The 27704-nt window shown below is 40.6% G+C and overlaps 1 protein-coding gene across 12 annotated transcripts in view; it reads left to right on the top strand.

The window, feature by feature from the left end:
* Positions 1-14151, top strand: part of PUM2 (pumilio RNA binding family member 2) — a 101961-nt gene extending 87810 nt beyond the window's left edge. For 9 of the 12 annotated variants that reach the window (XM_058682612.1, XM_058682618.1, XM_058682611.1 and 6 more), the window contains 6 exons: positions 178-312; positions 6823-6960; positions 7759-7884; positions 8370-8491; positions 9027-9219; positions 10905-14151. In XM_058682612.1, coding sequence (XP_058538595.1) covers positions 178-312; positions 6823-6960; positions 7759-7884; positions 8370-8491; positions 9027-9219; positions 10905-11036 — 846 coding nt within the window. In that variant the 3' untranslated portion in view covers positions 11037-14151. The remainder of the gene's footprint in view (positions 1-177; positions 313-6822; positions 6961-7758; positions 7885-8369; positions 8492-9026; positions 9220-10904) is intronic. The other 3 variants (XM_058682619.1, XM_058682613.1, XM_058682609.1) reach the window with 1 other exon arrangement.
* The last annotated feature ends 13553 nt before the right edge of the window (positions 14152-27704 follow it).

Genomic DNA, 27704 nt, shown 5'->3' with positions numbered 1-27704 from the left:
ATTTCAGGCAGTTCTGGATTTATCTTAATTAGTTTTTACCTAAGTCCTCTTCCCTACATGATTACAAATTGTGATATTTTAAAAATAGAATGAATAGGCCGCAAACAGTGGGTTATTCAGGTTTAACAAAATTAATATAATGGTTATTTTTATTAATACTGATTTCTTTTCTATCAGTTTGGGAGTTTGGATCAAAAATTAGCTCTCGCCACTCGTATTCGTGGGCATGTTCTGCCTTTAGCTTTGCAGATGTATGGCTGTCGTGTTATCCAGAAAGCTCTGGAGTCTATTTCATCTGACCAGCAGGTAATTGTAAGTTAAGACAAACTTTTTGTATTTTATTCAGTTTTTAAATTATTACTTTATATTTCCCCAATTAGAATAAAATACTTTAAATAATCTGTCTCAAACAGTACGTTTTAATTACATATTATACTATAGATCTTTGATCTGTCCTCTTCATTCTCTTCAACATCTCTTCATCTTTAAATGAAGATAATTTGAGGGCCTGCTGTGTGGGAAGCAAAATGCTACACTTGCTTATTTGATTTCCTGTAGTATCAGGAATACCTTTATTGTTTCCAAAATGTATTTGGATTGTACCACTTTTTTTTTTTTTGGTAACCTTTTTTAAATGTTTGTTTATTTTTGAGAGAGAGACAGAGACAGACACAGAATCCAAATCAGGCTCCAGTCTCTGAGCTGTCAGAGCCCGTCGCAGGGGTCAAACCTATGAACTGGGAGATCATGACCTGAGCTGAAGTCGGACACTTAACCAACTGTGCCACCCAGGCGCCCCAGATTGTATTACATTTATAACCACAAGAATAAAATTTTCTTTTTTCAATACAGTGCTTTTTTTTTTTTTTTTTTTTAATTCCAGTTCACATAAAAACATAACGCTTCACAATTTGTGTGTCATCCTTGCACAGGGGCTATACTAGTCGTTGTACCATTCCACTTTTTTTTTTAATGTTTATGTTTGAGAGAGAGCGTGAGTGGGGCAGGAGCAGAGAGAAAGGGAGACACAGAATCTGAAGCCAGCTCCAAACTCTGAGCTGTCAGCATAGAGCCTGATGTGGGGTTCGAACTCATGAATCATGAGATCATGACCTGAGCTGAAGTTGGATGCTTAACCAACTGAGCCACTCAGGTGCCCCTGTACCATTCCACTTTTTTTTTTTTTTTAATTTTAATGTTTATTCATATTTGAGAGAGAGTGTGAAAGTGAGCACAGGGTAGAGGCAGACACAGAATCTAAACTGGGCTCCAGGCTCTGAGCATAGAGCCCGACACGGGGCTCACATTCAGAAGCTGTGAGATCATGACCTGAGCCGAAGTTGAATGCTTAACTGACAGAGCCACCCAGGTGCCCCACCATTCCACTTTTACTGTATATGCTGCTGAAGCAAGCACAAGTAAAAAAATTTTGTTTTATTTTTTCCATAAATCATGAATAAGACATTTTAATGAGAAAAATCTTAATCTTATGTTTCTATTCTAAGACACTCAAAACTAGTTTTCCCTTCCTATCCTTTTTTTTACGTTTTTTTTTTTAACGTTTATTTTTTGAGAGACAGAGAGGGACAGAGCATGAGCGGGGGAGGGGCAGGGAGAGAGGGAGTCACAGAATCCAAAGCAGGCTTCAGTCTCTGAGCTGTCAGCACAGAGCCCAACCCCGGGGCTTGAACTCATGAACAGTGAGATCATGACCTGAGCCGAAGTTGAACGTTTAACCAACTGAGCCACCCAGGCACCCCTCTGCCCGTCCCTTTTAGCTGCAACTTTATTTATAACATGCAAGAAAGACCAGTTTAAAGATTTTTTTTTTTTAAGCTTAAACCTTTTTTTTTTTTTTAAAAGGTTGAACAACCAGGCTAGCAAAAAGGTACTCAATACATTCCTTATATCAAACAAGCTAATATTTTAGTACAGTGTAACTATACAAAATGTATAAAATAGAGATATGTTCACAAAGGAAACACTATAGGCTCAGAACAGATTTGAAAAAACATGCTATTCTCATTGGTTATAGTAACTGTAAAATGATTGTAATGTTGAATCGGACTTAGTTTACAAAAAAGTCACACACACACAAAATATATATGTATATGTACATATGTATCTATATAAAGTCCCCAAGAACTATGGTTCCTGTAAAATACTAATAGCCAGGTACTAGTGTATAAAATGTGAAGTTCTGGGGTGCCTGGGTGGCTCAGTCGGTTAAGCATCTGACTTCGGCTCAGGTCATGATCTCATGGTCCGTGAGTTCAAGCCCCGCGTCGGGCTCTGTGCTGACAGCTTGGAACCTGAAGCCCGCTTCAGATTCTGTGTCTCCGTCTCTCTCTGCTCCTCCCCCATCCGTGCTCTGTCTCTCTGTCTCAAAAATAAATAAACATTAAAAAAAATTAAAAAAAAAAAATAAAATGTGAAGTTCTGACATTGTATTCATTTTTAGGAAACAAAAGAAAATCCAAAACCATTTTCATTACTGTTGAAAGTCACATATGTTAATAAGTAACTTAGCTATGGCCACTGTCAACTATGTACAGCTATATTTAAATTGAGCGGACAAGTGGATACAAAGCTTGTCAACTGGGACTGGCACAGTTAAGAGAACTGTACTGATTCTAGGAGAGGTCTGAAGACGTGAAACCACCCATCTACATAATTCACATTTCTGCCCCAGCATTACCCTCCCCCATAAGGTTTCACAAAATGCCAGTGCCCAGCAGGAATCACAATGCTGCAAGGTAAGAGTTTCCCCAGACTTCTTTGATGTTGGCCTATAGGAGAATATTAAGCATGCGTCGGCTAAACAAAGCAGTAAACCCACCCATCTGGAAAACTGTGGTGCACGGTTTCCTTCCATTCTGGTTGTACTAGAAAGTACTCCAGTTTTTAAATGGAGCCAGATTTATATGTTAGCTCTGTAAAATATTGAGCTACTGTAGCAGCAAATATGAAAATACAGAAACAAAACCAGTTTTATTTAAAAATTTATTTCTGTGACCTCAAAACAATCTTTTCCTTCTTATCTGTTTCCTGTAACCAGACATCAATTTCTTCAAAGGATAAAAAATTTAAAGCCAGTTGCATTCTATATGCCAATTAGAAATTATACACATAAAGTTCTTAAAACTTTCATTCAATAGGAAATTAACCTAAGAATTCTGTTAGTTAACAAGATTCACGATTCTTTTTTTTTTTTTAATTTTTTTTTTTTAACGTTTATTTATTTTTGAGACAGAGAGAGAGACAGAGCATGAACAGGGGAGGGTCAGAGAGAGGGAGACACAGAATCTGAAACAGGCTCCGGGCTCTGAGCTGTCAGCACAGTGCCTGACGCAGGGCTGGAACTCACGGACCGCGAGATCATGACCCGAGCTGAAGTCGGCTGCTTAACCAACTGAGCCACCCAGGCGCCCCAATTCACGATTCTTTAAAGAGAAAAGAGAACACCTGTAAATGGGAATATATCAAATTTTTGGATGGAAGAAGGCTTATTTTATTTTATTTTTTTTAATTCTTTTTTCAACGTTTTTTATTTATTTTTGGGACAGAGAGAGACAGAGCATGAACGGGGGAGGGGCAGAGAGAGAGAGGGAGACACAGAATCGGAAACAGGCTCCAGGCTCCGAGCCATCAGCCCAGAGCCTGATGCGGGGCTCGAACTCACGGACCGCGAGATCGTGACCTGGCTGAAGTCGGACGCTTAACCGACTGCGCCACCCAGGCACCCCGAAGAAGGCTTATTTTAAATCAAAAAAGGACTGATGTAATTCCAATCATACTCTGGGAATTTTTTGGTAATTCATCAAAATAATTTTTAAAATTATTTGAAATAGGCAAGAATATTAAGAGTTTGAGAGTAAATGCTGATCTGCTAGATTTTTGAAAATAAATTGTGAAGCATCACTAATTAGTGTGGGTTTCACGTGAAATTAAGCAGACCTTAGGAATGAAATTTATAACCCTAAATAGATAACTATTTTCTATATAACTAGCTTATGTATTACAATGAAACATAGAGTAAATGAAATAATTATTTCATTAAAGGTATCAGTAATTAGTAAATTTGGAAAGAGATCAGCTTTGATTCTTCACCCATACATATTATTGTATAATAAATCCCAGAATTAAAAACAGTCATAACATGTATGGATGAATATGTTTGTATGTGTGCATTAATCACACCATTGAAAATTTGTGAGAAAATAGCATTACTCTGGAGGAAAATCCTTAGTTTTAGAATAATTGAAGATATGTCACAATGGAACAAGATGAACAGATTTTGATTATTGTAGATGCTTACACAAATGCTTGATCCTAAGTCTCAAACTGGTATAGATAAAGATATTTTGGGCATGCCAGGGTGGCTCAGTTGGTTGAGCTTTCAATTTCTGCTCAGGTCATGATCTCACTGTGCCCTGTGATGCGCTCTATTATGACAGGTGAGAGCCTGGAGCCTGCTTCGGATTCTGTGCCTCCCTCTCCCTTTCTCTCCCCCTCCCTTGCTCATGCTCTGTCTCTCTTTCTTTCTCTGTCTCAAAAATGAATAAACGTTAAAAAAAATTTTTTTTAATGAAGATATTTTAAAGAATGAGATCTTGTCAATTGCAGTAACATGGATCAACCTAGAAGGTATTACACTAAGTGAAATCAGTCAGAGAAAGGACAAATACTGTACCTATGATTCCAGTTATATGTGGAATCTGATAAACAGAACAACAGACTCTCTCAGGCAAACAAAATGCACAAACTTCATGGGCCCTTAGAGCTTGAAAGGAGCTCATCTAACGGAACCCCCTTATAAAGAGACTGAGGCCCATAGTGACAGGGTTGGGACTCAAATCCATTTCCTTTGGAGTTCAAGTTCAGTACTTCTGAATGGCACTAATTCTTCCATGCCTTGCTCAAGTGGCAATTTGTTTCCAGGGTTGGAAACTCAATTCTGGGATCCCTAAAAGTGTACCTCAAAACTAACAAGAGAAGGAAGAAGACTTTTGGGACTTCACTGTCACATCACTAAAGAAAGAAAGTTGCCACCACAATAAAATTTCTTCATGCCTCCTCTTTGAGGACTTGGGTTTAGAGCTTTCTGACCTCAGGAGCCATGGTTGTGACCGTAGAGGTCTTAATAGGTCCTCTAAGCCTTGGGTCTCCATGGAAATGGGTGACCCATGAACATGTCTGCAGAGACATGCCCTGCAAGGATTGGCTGTCAGGAAGAAGGACCATGTGCTAAGTTATATTTGGGGGCTCAGACCTGGAATTTACGTCACTGCAGAACAAAGCAGTAGTTAAGCTGGGTAAATCCCATCAGTGTTACTTTTAAAATATATCTGGAATCTGACCACTTCTTTCCACTCCTACTGTGACCAGTCTAGTCTAAGATATCAGCTCTAGCTCAACTACAGAGAACAAGTTCTTGTGTGGATAGCAGGATGGGGAGGCAATAGGTGAAAGGGATTAAGAAGTATAAACTTCTGGTTATAAAATTTAAGTCACAGAGATGAAAAGTGCACCATAGAGATTACAGTCAATAATGTAATAACGTTGTATGGTGACTATACCTTATTGTGGTGCACATTGTGTAATGTGTATGATTGTTTAATCACTGTTGCACATCTGAAACTAATATAACATTGTTGGTTACACTTAATAAGTAAATAATAAAGACTTTAAATGTCTTTAATACTTGAAAATATAAAGCACAGGGAATAAGCCTTAGAGAAACCTGTTAATAATGGTATTGTTTGGATTGTAAACTAAGTAACATTTTATTTTGTTATTTAGTTTATAGTTAAACATCTGTGTTGTATTTTGGCTTAACAGAATTTCTCTACAGTTATTCAGTAGGTAGTAGGTAACTGGGAGTAGTGGGTAGCTGGGAGTTCTTTGGGTGAGAGAGATTGTAAATGTGAAAACCTTACTAGTAAGCAAAGAAATACACATGAAAGGGTCATTTTTCCTGGTTAAATGAACAAAAATCTAAAATTTCCCAAAGATTTGTCCCTGAAGAAAGTATCACATAATAAAGAAAAGTTATATTAAATGAGTTCTTTAATATAAGCTCATTAAAAAAAGAATTAAAATGTCTGTTTTCTTCCTGTCATTGAGATAATATGTGAAAGTCACATAGCCCTTAAGTGCTTAATTCCTTACCCTTTCCCATGCACTTAATAGACTCATGTAGGTATTAAAAATAATTTGAAGGAAAGGGAGTGCTAAGCAGAGAAAAAGTATAGAATTTGGAATTATTTGTATATGTATATTATAGTCAGCTGAGAAAGTTGTGTGGAAGGTATACAAAGTGAAGAAAGTCATTTAAATATGGCAGGTTCAGGATCCATCCCTAGGCTTTTTTTTTTTTTTTTTTTTTAATTTTTTTTTAAACGTTTTTATTTATTTTTGAGACAGAGACAGAGCATGAACAGGGCAGGGGCAGAGAGAGAGGGAGACACAGAATGGGAAGCAGGCTCCAGGCTCTGAGCCATCAGCCCAGAGCCCGACGCGGGGCTCGAACTCACGGACTGCGAGATCGTGACCTGAGCTGAAGTCGGACGCTTAACCGACTGAGCCACCCAGGCACCCCCCCCCCTAGGTTATTTTTTAACAAGTGTCATTTACATTGCAGTCCTACGAAATGTTTTGGTAACCATCTCAATTTCTGTTTGGAGGGGCAGGGAGTATGGATTTTAAACTTTGATATCTACAATATTGCCAACACATTTTTGAGTATACTTTTGTACTCTTTCTAATCCTGTTAACGTTTCTTGATGAGGTAATTTTTTAAATGTCATCTTCTCTTTGCAGAGTGAAATGGTAAAGGAGCTAGATGGTCATGTACTGAAATGTGTGAAAGATCAGAATGGAAACCATGTTGTACAAAAATGTATTGAATGTGTTCAGCCACAGTCACTACAGTTCATCATTGATGCTTTCAAAGGACAAGTAAGGTTTATTTTTGTCTTCTAATTAGCAGGGCATTCTTTTAGCATTGGAGTGTTAACACATTTTTCCTAAGTCACAAGATTATAATACCCAGTAATGACAGACAAAAATAGGAGACAAAGCTGAATGTACAGTGATTTCTGCCTCTTTAATAGAGTGCGTCAATAGATAGCTTCATTTTTTTGAAGCTGAAAAATGTGGAAATAAAAGTTCAGTTGTATTACTTTGTTTTGTTTTTAATTTTTTTTAATCTTTATTTGTGAGCAAGAGAGAGAGTGTTAGCAAGGGAGGGGCAGAGAGAGGGAGACACAGAATTCAAAGCAGGCTTCAGGCTTGGAGCTGTCATCACAGAGGCCAATGCAGGGCTTGAACTCATTATCCGTGAAATCATGACCTGAACTGAAGTCAGACCCTTAACCGACTGAGCCACCCAGGCACCCCATCAATTGTATTACTTTGGGATCACATCTATTAGAAACCCAACAGTGTTCTCCAGATTTTCGGGGAGAAGTAAAGGAGGGAAGAAGACTTAAGAGTGTACAGTAAAACACAGAAAATAAATATCAATTAGTAACTAATACATATCTGGTTAGGTTCCTTTTGATCAAAATATCTGTTAGCTCCTGAATTGAGCACCTCACTTTCCAGTCTTTACCAATAGGATGGTAGTCATATTAGAGGTGACTCCCCACCCTTCTATTTTAGATTAATTCAGCATGTCATCAAAAACCTGTCTGCCTCATAGAACTTTCCAGAAATGCCAGATAAAGTAAATGTATTTCTTGCACTTGTCTTAAGGTGTTTGTACTTTCAACTCATCCTTACGGCTGCAGAGTGATCCAGCGCATCCTCGAGCATTGCACTGCAGAGCAGACTTTACCTATCTTAGAGGAACTCCACCAACATACAGAGCAGTTGGTACAGGTATGAACTCCGTAATAGTTGTCAATGTTTATGTGTTTCTGACAGTGGTTCAGAATATAGGGAAATGTAGGGGCGCCTGGGTGGCGCAGTCGGTTAAGCGTCCGACTTCAGCCAGGTCACGATCTCGCGGTCCGTGAGTTCGAGCCCCGCGTCAGGCTCTGGGCTGACGGCTCAGAGCCTGGAGCCTGTTTCCGATTCTGTGTCTCCCTCTCTCTCTGCCCCTCCCCCGTTCATGCTATGTCTCTCTCTGTCCCAAAAATAAATAAAAAACGTTGAAAAAAAAAATAAAAAAATAAAAGAATATAGGGAAATGTAATTTTTCCTAAATTAACACACTGTAAAAACACACAGTAAGACAAAAAAGCTTCGTGTATTCTCCTGACTGTATACTACTGGATCTTCAGAAAAATAGTATCTTTCTAAAGAATAGTCATTATTTTTAAGGGGTGACTTAAGGAAAGTAATTTTTAAACATCTGTACTTAGGATCAGTATGGCAATTACGTTATTCAGCATGTCTTGGAACACGGTCGACCTGAAGACAAAAGCAAAATTGTTTCTGAAATCCGAGGAAAAGTCTTAGCCCTGAGTCAACACAAATTTGCCAGGTATTGCACTATTTTCTAATTCCAAGGGTCAGTTCTTTCAACTCTTTTATTAGTAAACAAATGCGTGTAGAATATGACATTCAAATATATGTTTCTTTTAGTAGAGGGAAAAAGCACATACAGACTATTCCTTTTATTCTTGAAGACTCCTCATGACAAATCCATCTGCCTATGTATATTCCATTTTTGAAGTCTGTATTCAGAAAATGATTGGTCTCCCCAAACCTATAAATGCAAATTAGTTTAGTGCTTATTAATGAAAGTCTCAGACCTTACTAATGACTTAGTCTCTAGTTTCCTCTTTGTAATTTTAATTTTAAGAGGCATGTAATTACACTTGTGAATATCCAGTATGGGTTACTCTATAATACTAATTCTTTTTTTTTGTTTGTTTTTGAAAGTAAAGGGTAAGAGAATACCATCTTCACTCTTTTGTCTTCCAATGTGTTAAGCAAGTTCTTTTAAAACCAAGGGAAATTTACTATAAAGGAAAAAGTAACAAAATAATTTTTTGTGTATATACTTGAATTTTTAGCAATGTAGTAGAAAAGTGTGTTACCCATGCCTCCCGTGCCGAGAGAGCTTTACTGATTGATGAAGTTTGCTGCCAGAATGATGGTGCTCACAGTGCCTTATACACCATGATGAAGGACCAGTATGCCAATTACGTGGTTCAGAAGATGATTGATATGGCTGAAGCTGCCCAGAGAAAGATAATCATGCATAAGGTAATACAGCTTATAGCACTTAAAATAGATGATTCAATTTGTGTGACTTTCAGGATACAATTTTAACTTCCTAGGTTTTAATTTCCTCATGTGATGTAACTGGAGAAAAAAAATCTAAAATCAATGGATAACCTTTGACAAATGTAGGTATGGTGTACCCTTTTATTAAAATTCTTAAAGTAATCTCAATAAAATCAAATTTATTTTTCATCTATTTAACCTGCCTTTAGCATTGCCCATCCCCATCTTATTGAGATATATTTGATTTGCCATGATACATGGGTTGAACATTGATTTTAAAATCTAATTAGGTTTTCTCACTAATGTAATGCATTTTTCTAAAGAGAATTTGGGGTTTTTTTTTTTAAAGCATTTTTCTAAAGAGAATTTGTTTTTTTTTTTTGTTTTTTTTTTATCTCTGTCTTCTCTCTAGAATCTAGCTCATGAATTTCCATAGGAAAACTTAATGTTAAAATGAACACTAGATGTGGGGGTTCTGTGTGGCTCATTCAGAAACTTGATTCTGGCTGTGGTCATGATGTCACAGTTCCTGGGATCCAGCCCTGCATTGGGCTCTGTGCTAACAGCACAGAGCCTGCTTGGGATTATCCCTCTCCCTCTGCCCCTTCCCTGGTCGTCCATGGGCTCGCTCGCTCGCTCCAAAGAAAAACTTAAAAAAAAAAAAAAAAAAAAAAAAAAAAAAAAAAAAGAAAACCCACTGGAAGAAATACTATATACTCCATGTTTTTGTAAATTTATTCATTAAGAAACCAGGGACAGATACATAACTTCTTTGGACCTCTTGTCGTATAGAGAGAAGTAGATCATAATTTTTTTTTACCTTTTTAAAATTTAATATTTCTGCTTAAAAGTATATACATAGAAAAATTGTCAGTCTTCTTTTTAACAATTACATTAACCACTATCATCTTTATGACATTTGGATTGTTTCCAGGTTTTTAACTGTCATAAGCAGTGCTGTATGTGAATGTTTTTGCGTGATTAACTGTTTTGTAGGATAAATTCCTAGATGTGGAATTGTGGGGCAAGTATGTAAACATTTTACATGTTGATAGACACAGCCAGGTTTTGCTTTAAAAAAATCTGTACATGTTTGCACATCTATCCAAGATATAATAAGAATGCCTGTTTTGCCATCATCTCATCAATGCCAGTTGTTATTTATAAACTTTTTGCCAGTCTGTGTGGAAGATAATGATATGATTCCAATGAGTAGTTTCATTTACATTTTAAAAACTATTAGTGAGATTTTGAACAATTTAAAATCACACATCACACATCTGATTGCTCATTTATGTCTTTTGCTCTATTTTCCCTATTGAATTTTTGTCTCCAACTTAAGCTAGAAAATTCTGCCTTCATCAACTTTTAAAGAACTTAATAATTCACTCGTGACGCTTCCCTGCTATGTTTGGAGCCCCGTCTACTATTTGCATATGTAACAGTTTAGAAGTAGTGGTTTGTTTATTCATTGGACAGTTTTGAGAGTATAATTGGAGAGATTGAGTAGGATGAACTACTTTCGAAAACAACTTTTCTTTAAAGGATTTGTATATTAAAATTCCAGTTATTCTTTCTAAGTCACCCAGATTTAGGAGTGCTTTTTTAAGAAACCAGAAACCAAAGTCACTTAGATTTACTTAAGCAGATTATTTATTTTTCAGATTCGACCTCACATTACTACTTTGCGCAAATACACATATGGGAAGCATATACTGGCCAAGTTGGAAAAATATTATTTGAAAAATAGCCCAGATCTAGGGCCTATTGGAGGACCACCAAATGGAATGCTGTAAAGGAAAGAGAAAGAAGATGATGTAACCATGTGAAAAGAATGTTTCTTTTGTGAATTATCAAAACACAACTCAACTATGAATCTTCAAATTTTTTTTTAAAGCAAAACTATTTATTGACTTTATTCATCCATTTGTAAATTTTTTAAGGTTCTTGTGTATATTTGGGGGGCTGGGGTGGTGAATTATAAATTATATTCAGCCCTGAGTGGAGACCTATCAGATTGGATTGCTGGCAAAGCACAGAATGCCTGTATATGATGTAACTATCAAAAAAAAAGCTGTCACATATTTTGTAAATTTTTACCTTGTAAAGTCACAAAAAATAGTTTTTAAAGGAAAAAGTACAGTATTCTTTTAATAAACTGGCTTGCAGTCTGGTAGGTCTACGGACCCCACAGCACAACAGGTTTATAGAGATGTATATAGAAATATAGTCCTTATTTTTTTTTTTTTTGTCCTTTGTGTGAAGCCTTTTATAACCAATTAACAATCAACTGCATAAATATTATTAATATTTTAAAAAGAAAGTTAAGTTGTATTTTGGTAATTCACAAACTATCATGCAAATAAAATCTCCGCAAGTAAGATAAGAATTAAATGATCTGAGATGAAAGAACTTACATTATTTACAATGGATATGGTTTTAATACAAATACTGCCCTAAAATGTCTCTGGCAATGTACAGAAGTATTGTATATACTTACATATGTAATTGTTGTAAGAGGTAAGAAAAAAAAATCATGGTGACGCTTCCATTCAGTTAAGTGCACTAAATGAAAAGTTAAGTCCCATTTTAACTTTTCAGTTTGGTTTGCAATCTGAGAAAGAGTAGAAATTTGTATATTGTTTTGCTTATAGGATTACAAGGACATGTTGAGGAAGTGTTGAGCTTTATTTTGCTTTTTCATAGTAGACTTTGCAAAAGTAGGAACCAGATAGAGGTGAAAAGGGGCCACTGAAAAGTGAATTTGATAGCTCAACATTTAAGCATGACTACATATTCAGATAGCTTTTTTTGCTTCCTATAAATATATGCATTGTGTGTGTAGTAATAGATGTAAGTTTACACTTTAAAAGCAAATCTTGTTTCAATGTTTATTATAAAAGCCTTGCTAATTTAGTAGTGATGCTTTCCTTGGTTGTACAGGTGTACATTTGTAAACCTTCATGCTGTAAATGGAATTTGTTTTATCTCTTTGGGAAACATTTGCATTTTAGTGTACATTTATGTCCCTGCCCTATTTGACCTGGCATATAGTGTTGTATAATGTAAATTTATTTCTCCAAATCGAGAGTGATTTTTTAAAAATTTTTTATCTTTATATGGTTTCAGAAGTATGAACCAGCTTTCTTTTTATTATTGTGGGAAACATTTTCTTTTATAACATAGTTGTTGACTCTGTTAATATGGACATACTAGGATTTGGATCACTTTCAAGAAGTCAGGGTATTGTGCATAATAGAAAGTATTGGACTGAGATTTTTGGTTACCATGGAGGCCAATGCTTTTTCCATCTTATTAAATGTGATGTGACTTTTTTCTTTGTACAGAAGAGTACTGTATTTTTGAATAGCCTATTCCCAAGTAAGAGCAAATCTGTATGATAACATTTTTTTCTCTGGACATAGGACATAACAGTAACATGATGTACATTTACAAGCGGCCTTATGTACATTTCCCAACAATCTTTTTAAGGCAAAATTGTGACCATATGTGTATAATTAAAATCGTTTTTAATCCTTTGCCTATGAAAATATTTTGGAAAAAAAAACTTGCTTTGTATATTCAGTTTCTGAAAGATAAAGAAAGTGCTTTGTATTTTGTTGAAGTCAGTATTTTGTATAAAACCATTTATGTTGACCCACTTCTGTTTAGTGCTGACAACTAATGAACCATGCTATCTCTTTCGATTGAACATGTAAAGGATTTTTTTATTAGAAGTCTGCAGAAGAAAAGCATTCTTCTGAGCACAATATTGAATATAAAGGTTTTATCACTTAGCTGTTCTTATCATGAACCTAAAAATAATGGCATAAAGTTTGGGGTGCCAGGCATACTTTTTCATGTTTGACTTTGAGTTATTCTAGTTTTCTAACCCAACATTCCATGTTGAGTCCATTACATCCAACCACTTGTCACTGTCCCCTCTCATAGTCCTACTGGTTCATCAGCATGTCCCAGTCAACAGTGGCAGTGCTCCCCCCACCCATACAAAGCTGCTCTTTTCCCGTCCTACTTTGTTTTGCCAGCCTCAGAGTGTCTTGGCCCTGTGTCGAACTTTTGCTCCCAGTATCCACTCACAGTCGTGAGCTGATCATGATCCAAATCGTCCTTGTTGGAGATTGATAGTGACTTTCCTGGATTTGCACAGTTGAATTCCTGGCTTTCCTTTGTCCTGCAAACTTAGAAAGTCTTGGGGATAGTTGGGAAACTGAACCTTCTTCTTGGGGTTTTGATGTTCCCATGTATCCCAGTGTTGACACCCCAATCTTCCCAATACTTTGGGGCCTATTCTAGAAAAATATCTGTTCTAGAAATTTTACAGTCTGCCATTTTGGTGTCCACCTCTCTGATTCCACCATTTAATAAGTTGGCATGGAGTTTTGCTAAACTCTGACATTTCAGAATAAAGAAACTTTAATTGGGCAGAACCACTTAGACTTCACTCTTGAGTGTCTCCTTTTGATAATGGATTGTTTCTGGACCAGTTTGTCTAAGTCCTGGCTCTTCTTGGTTCATATGAAATAATGTTATCTTCACTTTGTATATTATGTATAAATTAGAAAATGAAAAATGTGTGAATAACATTGTATGAAATAAACCTGGTCTTGTGTTTTTCTCTAGATAAAATACCCTTCTGTACCTCAATTATAATTCAGATTGCCCATTCAAGTTTACTCTGATTTAAGGAAAAGAAAATATTTTTATCCCATGGATGCTAATCTGGGGCTACTGATTACTCTGATGATATTCGTGTCTTTGATTAGTATTCAGGATCTCTAATTACATAGAGTGATTACACACTTCATAGGATGAAACTTTTAGGCTGTTTACTTGATAAAATGATATTTCTTCAAGGTTGTTTTCAGGATTAAATTAAATCACTTATCTTTACCTATAGGTGTTTGTTTCCTTTCCACATGAACTTTTAGAAACAGTGTTGTTTAAAGGAGAAGTGCAGTTTGCGTTCAGGCATGGATTTGGAATTTACCTGGTGATTCATAAACTTTGTGAACTTGTGTGTGTTAACTGATCTAAGGCTCACATCTGTACCATGGGTAGTACTACTTAGGTCACTGATTTTAAGAATTGAGACTATCTTAAATAGATACATAGAACCCAATTCTCAACTAATGCTAATACTATTTCCATTCACCTCTCCCTTCTATAGCTGTTTATTTTAAGCCATACGGATAATTTGATAGAATCCAGAGCGGAGGTCTACATAAAAATACATGGGAAAAGGAATTTTCATCATACACATTGTGCCAGTTTTAATTGTATCTTCGTCTGGTTCTGTTCTGAGCTGAAAGCAATCCCTCTGGAATTGTTGACCTATCCCACATCGTAGTGTTGAAATTAAAAGACCCTTGAAGAAATAAATATTACATCCTCCCACACTAGCTTACTGACCAAAGAAAAGTCCTAAAGTGACCTTGGCAGTAGTCGTTCCATTTGCCCTCCTGACAGTGATTTTTTCAGGAAGGTTGGGGTTCGGGGGAGAAGGGCAGAGGAACCCCAGAGGAGCAGTGTTCACAGTCTGTCTTATCTAGCTAACTTTAAAGGGCCTAGCCGATGTGATTTGGATGCTCCAGACGGTAAATTCCTCTGTGAACACAAGTGAGAAGGCCGGGAGCATGGTGTCACCAAGGCTCACTTCTAGGAGGCTGCAGGGCACGAGGGAGTCTCCATTTTCCGGTCCCTAGGGTGAGTGTAGGTTGTGTAATCTTGGGCAAACTTAACCCTTTAGGCTTCTGTGTTACCATCTGTAAAGTAGGAATACTGTCCTGATTGCCCACAGAACCTTGAATCTGAGAAGTACTTGATGGTAAGAACCTACGAGAACTGTAGGACAGATCCTACAGGAAGCTCAGAACTGGGTGGAAGTTTTATTGAATGTCATTTCCTCCATATCCTGTAGACAATTTCTCATTTCTTCTAGGTTTCAATCACAGAACTTGTTTTTCTCTAAATATTTACCAGGAACTTAAACCCTGTATTCCATTTGGTAGTTGAAGGAAGAAATTGGCTAGGTTGAGATTAATTCAAGTTTTCTTGGGCATCCAAGTGTAATGGTTCAGGGTCTGGACTCTGGAATTAGGTTTCCCAGATTCCAAATCTTTAGCTTTACGTAGTTAGGCAAATGACTTCATCTTTTAAACCTCAGTTTCCTGATGTGTAGGTAACGGAAGTGAGACCTCCCTCCTAAAATTGTGAGAATTGGATGAGATAGGTTCTGTGCAGAGGCAGTGAGTGACTCCTAGTGAGTTAACAAAACTGTTGGGGGCTGGGGGGATATTTAAAAAAAATTTTTTTAAGTTTATTTTCAGAGTGCAAGCAGGTACGAGGTAGAGGGTTAGAATCCCAAACAGGGTCTGCACTGTCAGTGCTGAGCCCGTCGCGGGGCTTGATCCCAGGAACTGTGAAATCACGACCTCAACAGAGATCAAGAGTTGATCGCTTAACCAACTGAGCCACCCATGTGCCCTAATTGATTTAAAAGTAGCTTTGCGCTGATATGTCCAGCTTCCAGGATGATAATAAGGAGTTGTCACATCCTTGAGCAGTGGAGTGACAGGTGCAGTGCTATAGAGGACTTGCCCACAAGTTGGGCAAAGCTGTGGAAGTAGTGGGAAACTGGAGAGAGGCCAAAGTCGGCAGTGGGAATTCCAGTTAGGAGTTCCATCACATGGCCAGCTCCCACAGCACCTAAGTCTCACCCGAGGCCTTTTATGGGAAGAAGCCCTGAAAAGATGGGTCTCAACACCTGGTGGGTCCCTTGTACAGCAGGGGCTAGGAGGAAAGCGTGTGGACCGCCCTGGAGGAGAAGGGGGATGTTTGGGAGCCTTCCCTGCCCCGACTTTGAAAGTCCCATTGTGACCTACAAGACACGTTCAGTTGAATAGAATGTACGAGGTTTCACTGAAGAGAATTCGAAAAGGCCAAAAATGTATCTTAGAAATACATCTATTGGGGCGCCTGGGTGGCTCAGTTGGTTAAGCGTCTGACTTTGGCTCAGGTCATGATCTCACGGTCCGTGAGTTCGAGCCCCGCGTCGGGCTCTGGGCTGATGGCTCGGAGTCTGGAGCCTGCTTCCGATTCTGTGTCTCCCTCTCTCTCTGCCCCTCCCCCGTTCATGCTCTGTCTCTCTCTGTCTCAAAAATAAATAAACGTTAAAAAAAAAATTTTTTTTTTAAAAGAAATACATCTATTTAGACATATATCTTAGACACGTTTAAAATACACTTCTTAACTCCTAGGTTAAAGAACTAAACTAATTTGGAATAAACCATTTGGGCCAACTTCAAAATGAGTAATAGTGCTATATATCAAAACTTGGGAGATTTGGGCCAAAGACCAGAGAAAAAATATTTAGCTAAGAAAGTCTGAAGATCAAATTTAAGAAGCTAGTAAAATAACAAAATTACCAAAAATGGTAGAAGGGATTAATAATAAACTTCACAAAAAAGGAATAGATTTGATTGGTTAAAAATGAGACATGCTTGGGACGTCTGGGTGGCACAGTCGGTTAAGCGTCAGACTCTTGATCTCAGCTCAGGTTGTGATCTCAAGGTTTGAGTTCAAGCCCTGCCAAGGGGCTCTGCACTGATGACACGGAGCCTGCTTGGGATTCTCTCTCTCTGACCCTCCCCTGCTTGTGTGTTCACTCGCTCGCTCTCTCAAAATAGATAAACATTAAAAACTCTTTAAAAAAAAAACCCACAAAGTTGAAGGAAGGTCTCACATGGCCTGATATCAAAACCTACTGTAATCAAAACAGTGTTTGGATGTTAACCACACATTGTGATTGATCATTTTGCAGTATATACAAATAACTGCATGTTATACACCTGAAACTAATATACTGTTATATGTCAATTATACCTCAATTTTTCACAGAAATTTGTGGTACTAGATAAAGACAAACATACAGATCTATAGGAAAGAATAAAGAGCCCAGAAGTAAACCCTTGCATATATGGTCAAATGATCTTCAACATTGAATGCCAAGAACATGCAATAGGGAAAGGAAATGGTGTTGGGAAAATAGGATATCCTCTTGCAAAAGAATGAAGTTGGACCCTTACTTACACCAAACACAAAAATTGGATTAAAGCTCAAAATGGATTAAAGCCCCAAATGAAAGACCTAAAACTATAAAACTCCTAGAAGAAAACATGAGAAAAGCTTCATGGCTTTGGGGTTGGCAATCATTTTTTGCATATGACACTAAAAGTTCAAACAACAAAGCAAAAATAGATAAGTGAGGCTGCATCAAACTTAAAATCATCTGTGCAGCAAAGGGAATAATCCAAGTGGAAAGGCACTGAATGGGGGAAAACGTTTGCAAATCATGTATCTGATACGGGGTCAATATCCAGAACATACAAAGAACTACAAGCCAAGAAGAAAAAAAAACCCAACCGGATTAAAAACTCAGCAAAGGAAGTGAATTTCTCCAAAGATGATGTACAAATGTCCAACAAGCTTATGAAAAAAGATGCTGAATATCACTAATCATTAGGTAACCACAAATCAAAGCCACAATGGGATATCACTGATCATGGCTACTGTCAAACAGAAAATAGCCAAGTCTTAGGATGTGCATAAACTGGAAGCCTTGTGCCCTGTTGGGAATGTCAAAGGGTGCAGCTGCTATTGTAAACAGTTTGGCGATTACTCAAAATATTAAAAATTACCATATGACTCAGCAATCCTTCTTCTGGGTCTATATGTTTAAAAGAATTGAAAGTAGGGGGTGCCTGGGTGGCTCAAAGCGTCCAACTTTGGCTCAGGTCATGATCTCACAGTTCATGAGTTCAAGCCCCACATTGGGGTTGCTGCTGTCAGCACAGAACCCGCTTCAGATCCTCTCGCCCCCTCTCTGCCTCTCCCCTCTCAAAAATAAACATTAAAAGAAAATTGAAGTAGGATTTTGAAGAGATATTTGTATGCCCGTGTTCATAGTAGCATTATTCACAACGACCAAAAGGTAGAAACAATCTATCAATGGACGGATGAATAAACAAAATGTGGTATACATACAATGGAATATTGTTCAGCCTTAAGAAGGAAGGAGAGAGAGGGAGCGCACGCAAGGGAGAGGAGCAGAGGGAAAGAGAATCTCAAGCAGGCTCCATGCCCATGTAGGGCATGGATCCCACAACCCTGGGATCATGACCTGAGCCAAAATCAAGAGCCCACGCTCAACTGACTAAGACACCCAGGCGCCCCAGGAAGGAGGTTTTGACACAGGCTGCAACATGAAGGAACTTGACATTATAGTATGTGACACCACAAAAAGACATACTGTCTGATTCCCCTCATATGAAGTTATTTAAAGTAGTTTATAAAAACAGAACAGTGGTTTCCAGGGACTGGGGGAGAAGTAAACAAAGAGTTACTGTTTAATGGGTGTAGAATTTCAGCTTTGCATGATGAAAAAGTTCTGGAGATCTGCTGCATAACAATGAGTGAGTATACTTACTACTGAAATGTACACCTAAAGATGATCAAGATGGCAAAAAAGAAAAAAAAAAAAAAAGGTTGGGGGATCAAAGGAAAAAGAGGAGAGTCAAAGATATAACCTTAGGGGCACCTGGGTGGCTCAGTCAGTTGGGTGTCCAACTTCAGCTCAGGTCATGATCTCACCGTTCCTGAGTTCGAGCCCCACATCGGGGGCCTGCTTCGGATTCCGTGGCTCCCTCTTTCTGCCCCTTCCCTGCTCACACTTCCGTCTCTCTCAAAAATAAAAATAAAGATTAAAAAGAAAAAAAAAAAAAAGATACACTCTTAAAATAAAGGCATGAGCCCAGACTGTTTAAAGGGCAAGTTCTGTAAATCTTCAAGGAACATATAATTCCTAGTTTATATAAAATTTTACAGAGTGTGGACAACAGTGAAAATTTCCCAGGTTATTCTACAAAACTAAAACAACCTTGGAGACAAAACAGAACTATAGTGCACACAAGCTATAACCATGAGCTATATTCATTTATGCAGAATTCCTAAGTCATGTGTAAGGAAGTCTTACCATATGACCTATGCTCCTAGCTATTTACCCAAAAATGAGTTGAAAACTTAGGCCCACACGAAAGATGGGACACAGATGTTTACAGCAGCTTTATTCATAACTGCCCAAATTTTGAAGCAAACAAGATGTCCCTCAGTAGGTGAGTGGATAAACAAATGGATACATTCAGACAATGGAATATTAGTCAGCAATAGAAAGAAATGAGCTATCAAACCGTGAAAGGACATGGAGGAAACTGAAATGCATATCGCTCAGTGAAAAGAAGCCCATCGGAAAAGGCTGCATACCAGATTCCAACCATATGATGTTCTGGAAAAGGCAAAAAACTATGGAGACCGTAAGAAGGTAAAAGGTTGCCAAGAGTTGTGGGGATGGGGTGGGTGGGGAGGAAGGGATCAGTAGATGGAACAGAGGGGATTTTTAAAAATTTCCCCCCAGTGTAGTCATTTCCAGCTGGCAGCGGTTTCACCTGGGGAGAAAACAAGCTGTCCAAGTTAAGGAAGGTCCTTTCCAGTCTCCACGGAGGTCAGTTTTGATCCTGAAATCATGAGCTGGTACTATAGGCAACAGCAGCAATAGCTGGAAAGTATAAAATAGTTGCTATATGCCAGGTGTCAGGTGCTCCACATATATTATCCCATCCCCCCTCAAAACGGTGTGAGGAAGGGACTAGTCTTAGATGCCTTTTACAGATGACAAAGCTAAGGCTTAGAGGGCTTGTGTGACTTGCCCAGGGAGGCAGGGCCAGAGGTCAACTGCAGTCTCATGCCAGAGCCTCTTGGAAGTCGACTCCCACAGGGCCCAGGAGGTGGTGAATGTGCTAGAAATGCATACATGTCGTGAGTCGCGGCTTTAGCTGGTCCTTGCCACAACGGGATGGGGGTCCAGTGTTACTAGCTCTTCTGATTCTTTTAGAAAATCCAAAATCTGGATTCGTACGTGTGATTTCCTTATGGAAATGTCTCTTTTTAGAAAAACACTGTAAGGGCAAAACATTGCTACAGGCCAAATGCAGCCCTGGGGGCTGTTTGGTGTGCAACCTCTGATGAGTACAGGGTTTACCTTCTATCTGAGGAGAGAACTTGCCACACGCAGGCACTACACGCACATCCCTGCACCCACATCACACCCTGCCTTCTACGGCCCCGGCTGCTGTGAGCTCCTTCCCCTTCAGAGCCCACCCCACGTCTCCCCTGGGGCCTTGGAATGCCTAACTTCTCCAACAGTGCTATTTACCAGGCCTGGTGCCAGGGGGAGTGCTAAGTGCTGTCACAACGAGCTGAGTTCAGAAGGCTTAGGCGCGCCCCGGGCCCAGGTCGCAGGGGAGGGGGCTGTGAAGATGAGTTTCTACACACCTTTCCCAGGTGCACCATCACAGCCCCAGTGCCGCTAACGTGTGCCGGGCACCGTGCTGAACCTTTCACTGTGCTTCTCTCCTTTTACGCTCCCAACACCTCTCTGAGTAGGTACTAGTATGTCCCCAATTCATAGGGGAGCAAATCAAAGCACAGAGAGGCTAAGTTACTTGCTCGAGGCCACACAGCTAAGGTGGTCTAAGAATGTGGAGGAGGAATTGCAACTGGTGACCGCCTGAGATGGTGGGGGTGAGAGAGACAGACGTGGCCCTCAGCTTCCCCGCCCCTAACAACCTCGGCACAAGCGCCCCTTGCCGACACGGGGCTGAGTCAGGGAAAGCCCTTTGGCTTCTCTGAAGCCGGGTCGTTGGGAGGCGGGGACAGGCTGCTGTGGGCCGAGCAGCCCCGCCCCAGGAAGTGGCTCAGGATGAATCAGTCTGGTGGCACCTGGGAGGGTGAGACTGGTTGGCATACCTGCCTGCCTGAGAGCTTCCTGTCCAAGCCTCCAATGAAGGCTACTGCAGAGGTGGAGCCGGGCAGCACTGCAGCTCTGGACACATTTATCAAATGAATGAACTACCGTCCACCTTCCTCAAAAAAAAAGCTATCTTTATAGACAAAGAGTCCTCAGGTCCTCCCTAGGGTGGTGGCGTGGGTAGCATCAGATGATAAACACGGTCCCCCAAGGGGACGGCTTTGGGGAGGGAACTCTGGTTTGGACGTGGAAATTCCAGTGCTATTTACAGAGGATGTGTTTATTCTCTTTTTTTCTCCTGCTGACATCCTAGCAAATATCGGACTCAACTTCAACGGCAAGCAAAACTATACATCAGAAATGGGCAGGTCGCATAATGGTGAGGCAGGGCGTGGGGATGGTGACAGAGAAGCAGGACGTAGAGTCCAGGATGCTCACAATCCCCCAGGCACCCAGTGTTTTAGAGCCGCCTGAGCACAAAGGTGCCAACAGTACATGTAGTTACACAGTTCCCAATATCCGTGAAAACAACATGTAAGTTTCATGGAAGAAACAAAAATTTCCCATGGGCCTCTCATTCTTCGTGTGTCACTTTGGACTCCAGCACAGCCCCACTGAGGACTGGGGTGAGGGCTTCCTGTGGAGCCCCCTCTGCATGCCTGCCACCTGCTGAGCGTGGTCCCCAGCAGTGTGAGCAGAACAGACTGTATGGGCTTCAGATTCTGAAAACACCCCATTGCGTGAACAGCCTATTTCTCATCAAGACTTCTTTCGGGGACCGAGGTTGTTAGGTGACTTGAGTCAAATCCAAAATTTAAGACAGTCCAGCACTGGGGAGCTGGTGGGGTCGTATCATGGGCAGCATCTTTGGAACTATCCCCCTCTCCCTCCTCCCCCCACACAACTGTCCTCCCCACACTCTCTTGGGTTACATGCAGGAGGCCAAATTGACCAGAGTATTGTCAGAGTTAGATTCTCTGGCAAGGGGTGGAAAATCCAGGATAACAGTTTTTGAAGCAACGCAGAGGTCCATCATCCACACGTGTGTATGGGCAGGGCAAGGCTGGTGTGCCGCCTCACTGGCTGGGCACCCGACGCTCCTAACCTGGTCCTCTGCCAGGCATGGTCTCTGTTCTCAAGTTCACTTCCTGTCCAAGATGACTGCTCCAGCTGTAGCCATATCTGCATCCCAACCAGGAGGAAAGAAAAAAGGAAAGAAGGAACTGTTCTTCCCTTTGACGCTCCCTGAACGTATGTACAACCGTCTCTGCTCGTTCCCTGAATGTACATATGACCATCTCTGCTCATGTCCCATCATCAGGCAGCTACATAGAGCTGTGGTGATGCTGGGAAAGAGAATCTTCATTTTGGATGGCCAAAGGGCCAGTTGAAATTTAGGTGTTCTTTTACTGAAAAAGGAGAAGAAAACAAATATAGGAAGCAACGAGTGGTATCTGCTCAGGCAGTCAGCAATAAAAGGCTCCATGTTTCATAATGGTAGGGCCATTCAAAATCAAATGACAACGAGATATTTTACTTGCAATCAGAGTGGCAAAATATAAAAGGCCCAATAAATGCCAGGTCATACAGAGGATGTAGAAAAATGGGCACTCTCAAAACTGCTATGGACCCTTTTGGAGAGCAATTTGCTTAGAGAGATTAGAGCAATTCCTAACAAACTCAATATATTTGTACCTTAAACCCAGCTCTATCTACTCTTAGAGAAAGTCTCTGCACGCACTCAAGGAGAAAAGCACAAGAATTGATTGCAACATTGTGTATAATATTGAAAAACTGGAAACAACCAAATGTCCATGGATAAACAAACCGTGGTATATGCATACAATAAATGATAATGCAGCAGTTAAGATAAGTGACCCAGAGCCGCCACATGTATCAACATGGCTAAAGGAGAAGACTCCATTGTAATGTTTCATTTCATACAAAAATAATAAAAAGAGAAGAAAGAAGATCCTGTTCAGATTAAACTGAGTGGTAGTCACATAGGTCTTCATTATATTATTATTTTGGGGGGATTGCAACTGAGGTGGGGTTCTTTTGCATTCTTTTTTATCGTAAAATATACACAATGCAAAATTTACGATTTCAACAATTTTAAGTGTACAACTCAGTAGCATTAAGTGCATTCATGTTGTGCAACCATCACCACCTTCCCTCTCTAGACCTTTTTTCATCTTCCCAAACTAAGACTCCATACCTGGTAAGCAATAATGTCCCATTCCCTCCTCCCTTCAAACCCAAGCAAAGACCACTGTTCTATTTTCTGTCTCTATAAATTTGACTACTTCAGAAACCTCACATAAATGGAATCAGACAGTATTTGTCCTTTTGTGACTGACTGGTTTATTTCACTTAGCATAAAGTCTTCAAGGTTCATCAATGTTATAGCATGAATTGGAATTTCCTTCCTTTTTACGGAGGAATGATATTCCCACTTTATGTTTACACCACATTTTGTTTATCCACTCATCTGTCAGTGGCTACAAGGGTGGCTTCCACCTTTTAGCTGTTGTGAATAAGGCTGCTGTGAATACAGGTGTGCAAATATTTGTCTGAGTCCCTGGTTTTAATTCTTTTAGTATAGACCCAGAAGTGAAATTGCTAGATCATATGGTAATTGTTTTTAATTTTTTGAGGAACATTATTCTTTATTATATGTTTGAAATGGTCCACAATAAAACAATTAACTGTCTTTAAAATGTTTCATTACAAGGGGCGCCTGGGTGGCTCAGTTAAGTGTCCGACTTCAGCTTAGGTCATGATCTCGCGGCTCATGGGTTTGAGCCCCGCATTCGGCTCTGTGCTGACAGCTCAGAGCCTGGAGCCTGCTTTGGATTCTGTGTCTCCTCTCTCTGCCCCCTTCCTGCTCACACTCTTTCTCTCTCTCTTTCTTAAAAATAAATAAACATTTTAAAAAAATGTTTCATGACAAGAAGTTACTCTGTCTTAGTAAAAAGTTGTGTTTTTACCATGTTGAAGTAAGAATGCCCTTACACGCGTCTGATATTCTTTGGGAAGTCCTTGACATTGGCTCCCCTGAATTCAAGCCCCTTGAAGGTTAATCTGCACCCATTCTGATACTCAAGCTCTGCTTGCCAGTCATGGCTTCAGGTGGGTGTGGAACCAATTCCGGCCAGTGAGATGGGAAAAGAAGCCACCTGGGTGGCTCGGTCGGTTGAGCATCCCACTCTTGATTTCCGACTGAGGTCATGATCTCACAGTTCGTGGGTTGGAGCCCTGCATCGGGCTCCGCACTGACAGTGTAGAGCCTGCTTGGAATTCTCTTTGTCTCCCTCTCTCTCTGCCCCTCCCCTGCTTGCACCTTCCCTCTCAAAATAAATAAACTTAAACAAAACAAAAAAAAAAAAAAAAAAAGAAGTGTAGGGGAGATGACCTCATTTCTGGACGTGGCTGTATTAGCTGAGATGGCTGGAAACACTTCAGCCATCTTGCCACCAGGCTGAGGGTGGAGCCACACCAGGACGGTGGCTGTTTTGGTTGTACCATTAGTAATGCAGATAAGGTACATGCAATAAACGTCCTATTATTCTAGCTGCTTGAGGGGAAGCTATTAGGTAAGGTTAAAAACAGCTCCACTGATTTAATAAATAACTTCTAAAGTAAAGAATTAAACAAGTAATATGTATATATTGTCATTTAATAAATTAATATTATAGAGTAAACTTAAAAATTCTCCTAGAACTGTCCCCACCCCATTTTCCTCCCCTATAGGAGAAATGTATTATGTATAATAGTCTGTACATTACACACATGTTTTTCTTATAAGAAAATTGTGGCCAGACTATATATAGATCACTCTTTAACTTGCCTTTTTCACCTAAAAACAAGCTTTGAAAAATGTCCCATGTCAAGACTGCTTTACTTAAAAAAAAATTTTTTTTTAACGTTTATTTATTTTTGAGACAGAGACAGAGCATGAACAGGGGAGGAGCAGAGAGAGAGGGAGACACAGAATCTGAAACAGGCTCCAGGCTCTGAGCGGTCAGCACAGAGCCCGACGCAGGGCTTGAACTCACAGACCATGAGATCATGACCTGAGCCGAAGTCGGACACTTAACCGACCAAGCCACCCAGGCGCCCCAAGACTGCTTTATTTTAAAAAGTGTTGTATAGTTTTCCACCATGTGGGAATATCCACATTTATTTCATTTCTTCTTTACTGATGAACATGTAAACATGCCTCTTGGGACACTGGTGAAAATACTTCTGAAAAATAAATTCACTGGGGCAGAGTCCCTGAGTTGAAGGCTAAGTCCATTTTATTTTATTAAAAAAAATTTTTTTTTAAAAAGAGAAAGAGAGTGCGTGTGTGCATGCTACGTGCACACAAACAGGGGAGGGGCAGAGAGAGAAGGAGAGACAGAATCCCAAGCAGCCTCCATGCCATCAGTGCAGAGCCCGATGTGGGCTTGAACTCATGAACCGTGAGATCATGACCTGATCCAAGATCAAGAGTCGGACGCTTAACCGACTGTGCCACCCAGGCGCGCCAAGTGCATTTTAAGCTTTGACAGATGCCAACTTGCTCAGAGGATTCCTGTGCCAGTTCAGGTGTCTCACGCAGTGAAGGGCAGCCGGTGCCCGAGGTACCACACGCACCACGCAGGGCCGGCCTCTTCTTGCCTGCTCTCCACAGGCTGCCCCGCCTCCAAGTGGCAACAGGTGCCCATGGGAAGAATGAGAGAAATGGGGTGGGGGAGATGCTGGCCCTGCCTTCCCAGAACTTTCTCTTAGTGGGAAAAGGAAGCAACATTCAAGGCAGTTCTGATTCACCAGGGATGATACTGAACATACTTAATAAGCCATGTTAGGAACACAAGTCAGGATGGAGACCCTGCCTTAGTCCCTCCATAGGGGAGGCTAGAAGCCCCCTGCTCAGCCAGACATTAACCCTTAAGATGTTAGGTGTATGAAGACTTGGTGGGGCTCCCAAGGAAGGGGCCGATGAGTACAGCAGGGATGGACGGCCATACCTGTGCATATGTACTGATGTTGCTGTCACATTCCAAAGGGCTGTATCTCTGAGGCAGCTTCTCAAGGAAGAGGCTTTCCTGCAGAATTTGGACTGGGGGAGAAGCAAGCAGGGGTCGGCTGGGCCAAAGGCAAGCCCCGACCTTCTAGTTCCCTTCTTTCTGTACATGTTTCTTTGGGATCCCTCTGTTGGGTCCTTCCTCTTCCTAGTCTGCCCAAAGAAATACACATTGATCTGGGGCAAATGCACCGTTGGAAAGAAACACTAAACTGGTGATTTTTGAAAAGACTCCATCAAACCCCTCAGACCCCAACTTTCTCGATTTTGTGCAGTAGACAAAAGCAGGATCCTGAACTGACCTATTTTCCCTCCACATTGGGTTGAGAGGGCCAGAGAACTAACCTCAGACCCGTGGAGCCAGCCCCTGGGAGACACATGGATTTTCTACTAAAAGGGCCTTTTAACCCAGCAGGACTCTCTGAGCTCCTGGAGAGACCCTGCCTGGTGCCATGCTGTTGGACGATCCGTGATGCCAGGCACTCAGAGACCCTGCAGTAGGCCCCAAGAACCCTGATAAGGATCTCTTATCCCCCAAAGACAAAGCTGAGGAAACAGAGACCTCAAAACAGGAGTTGCCCAAGGTCAAACAGGGATTCAGGGAAGGGGCAAAAACAGGGCTATGTTGCTGTTCAGGGGCCTCACCTTTTAGTGCTCTGACAGGGGAGTGTGGCTGAGATGGGGACACAGGAGGCTGCATAGTGCCTGGAAAACCTGCTGGGTGGGTGGAGAACCCAGGGCCCACAGTGGATGGTCCTGCCTGTATAGCCCAGGACCCAGGAACGTTTAAACCATTTATTTATTTTTTTAAATATTTTTTAACGTTTTATTTATTTTTGAGACAGAGAGAGACAGAGCATGAACGGGGGAGGGGCAGAGAGAGAGGGAGACACAGAATCCGAAGCAGGCTCCAACTCACGGACGCGGGGCTCGAACTCACGGACCACGAGATCGTGACCTGAGCTGAAGTCGGACGCTTAACCGACTGAGCCACCCAGGCACCCCACGTTTAAACCATTTAAAGAGAAACACTGGAAACTGCTGAGAGGCCAAGACACCTCAGGAGAACTTTTTGGTTCCCAATTCAGGCCAATTGAGGCCTGCCCTGCCCACTGCCTGCAGAAGGTGGGTGAGGAGGATGCCATCTTTGGTCTCCAGGTCCAGGTACAAAGGTCATTTGGCGCCATCTCTCCTGCCTACCAGACTGCAGGCAGAGCCTGGCAGCTTCTTCCCCTTTTCCCTCAAGGCCATTTGTGCGACACCCAGAGGCCTTCCACAGCCTTCTTGCACCGAGGTGGCTGACTGGTGTTGGAAACCCTGAGGCCTAGGACGTCTTAGGGACTCACGAAGGAGCAGGAACTCAAGCGGCCCTCATCAGATCCGCTGGCCAGAGGCTGTCTGCCCTGGGAAGAAAGCTGTTTATTTTTCATTTTAGCTAAGAGGACGAAGGGAGAGGGCAGTCTTCCATCGAAAGACACAAAAAACTAACTTTCTTTCTTTCTTTCTTTCTTT

The sequence above is a fragment of the Neofelis nebulosa genome, chromosome 9 (assembly GCF_028018385.1).
Source record: "Neofelis nebulosa isolate mNeoNeb1 chromosome 9, mNeoNeb1.pri, whole genome shotgun sequence".
NCBI classification, from domain to species: Eukaryota; Metazoa; Chordata; class Mammalia; order Carnivora; family Felidae; genus Neofelis; species Neofelis nebulosa.
Note: the sequence above shows the minus strand (reverse complement) of the source record. Positions and strands in the feature narration are given on the sequence as shown.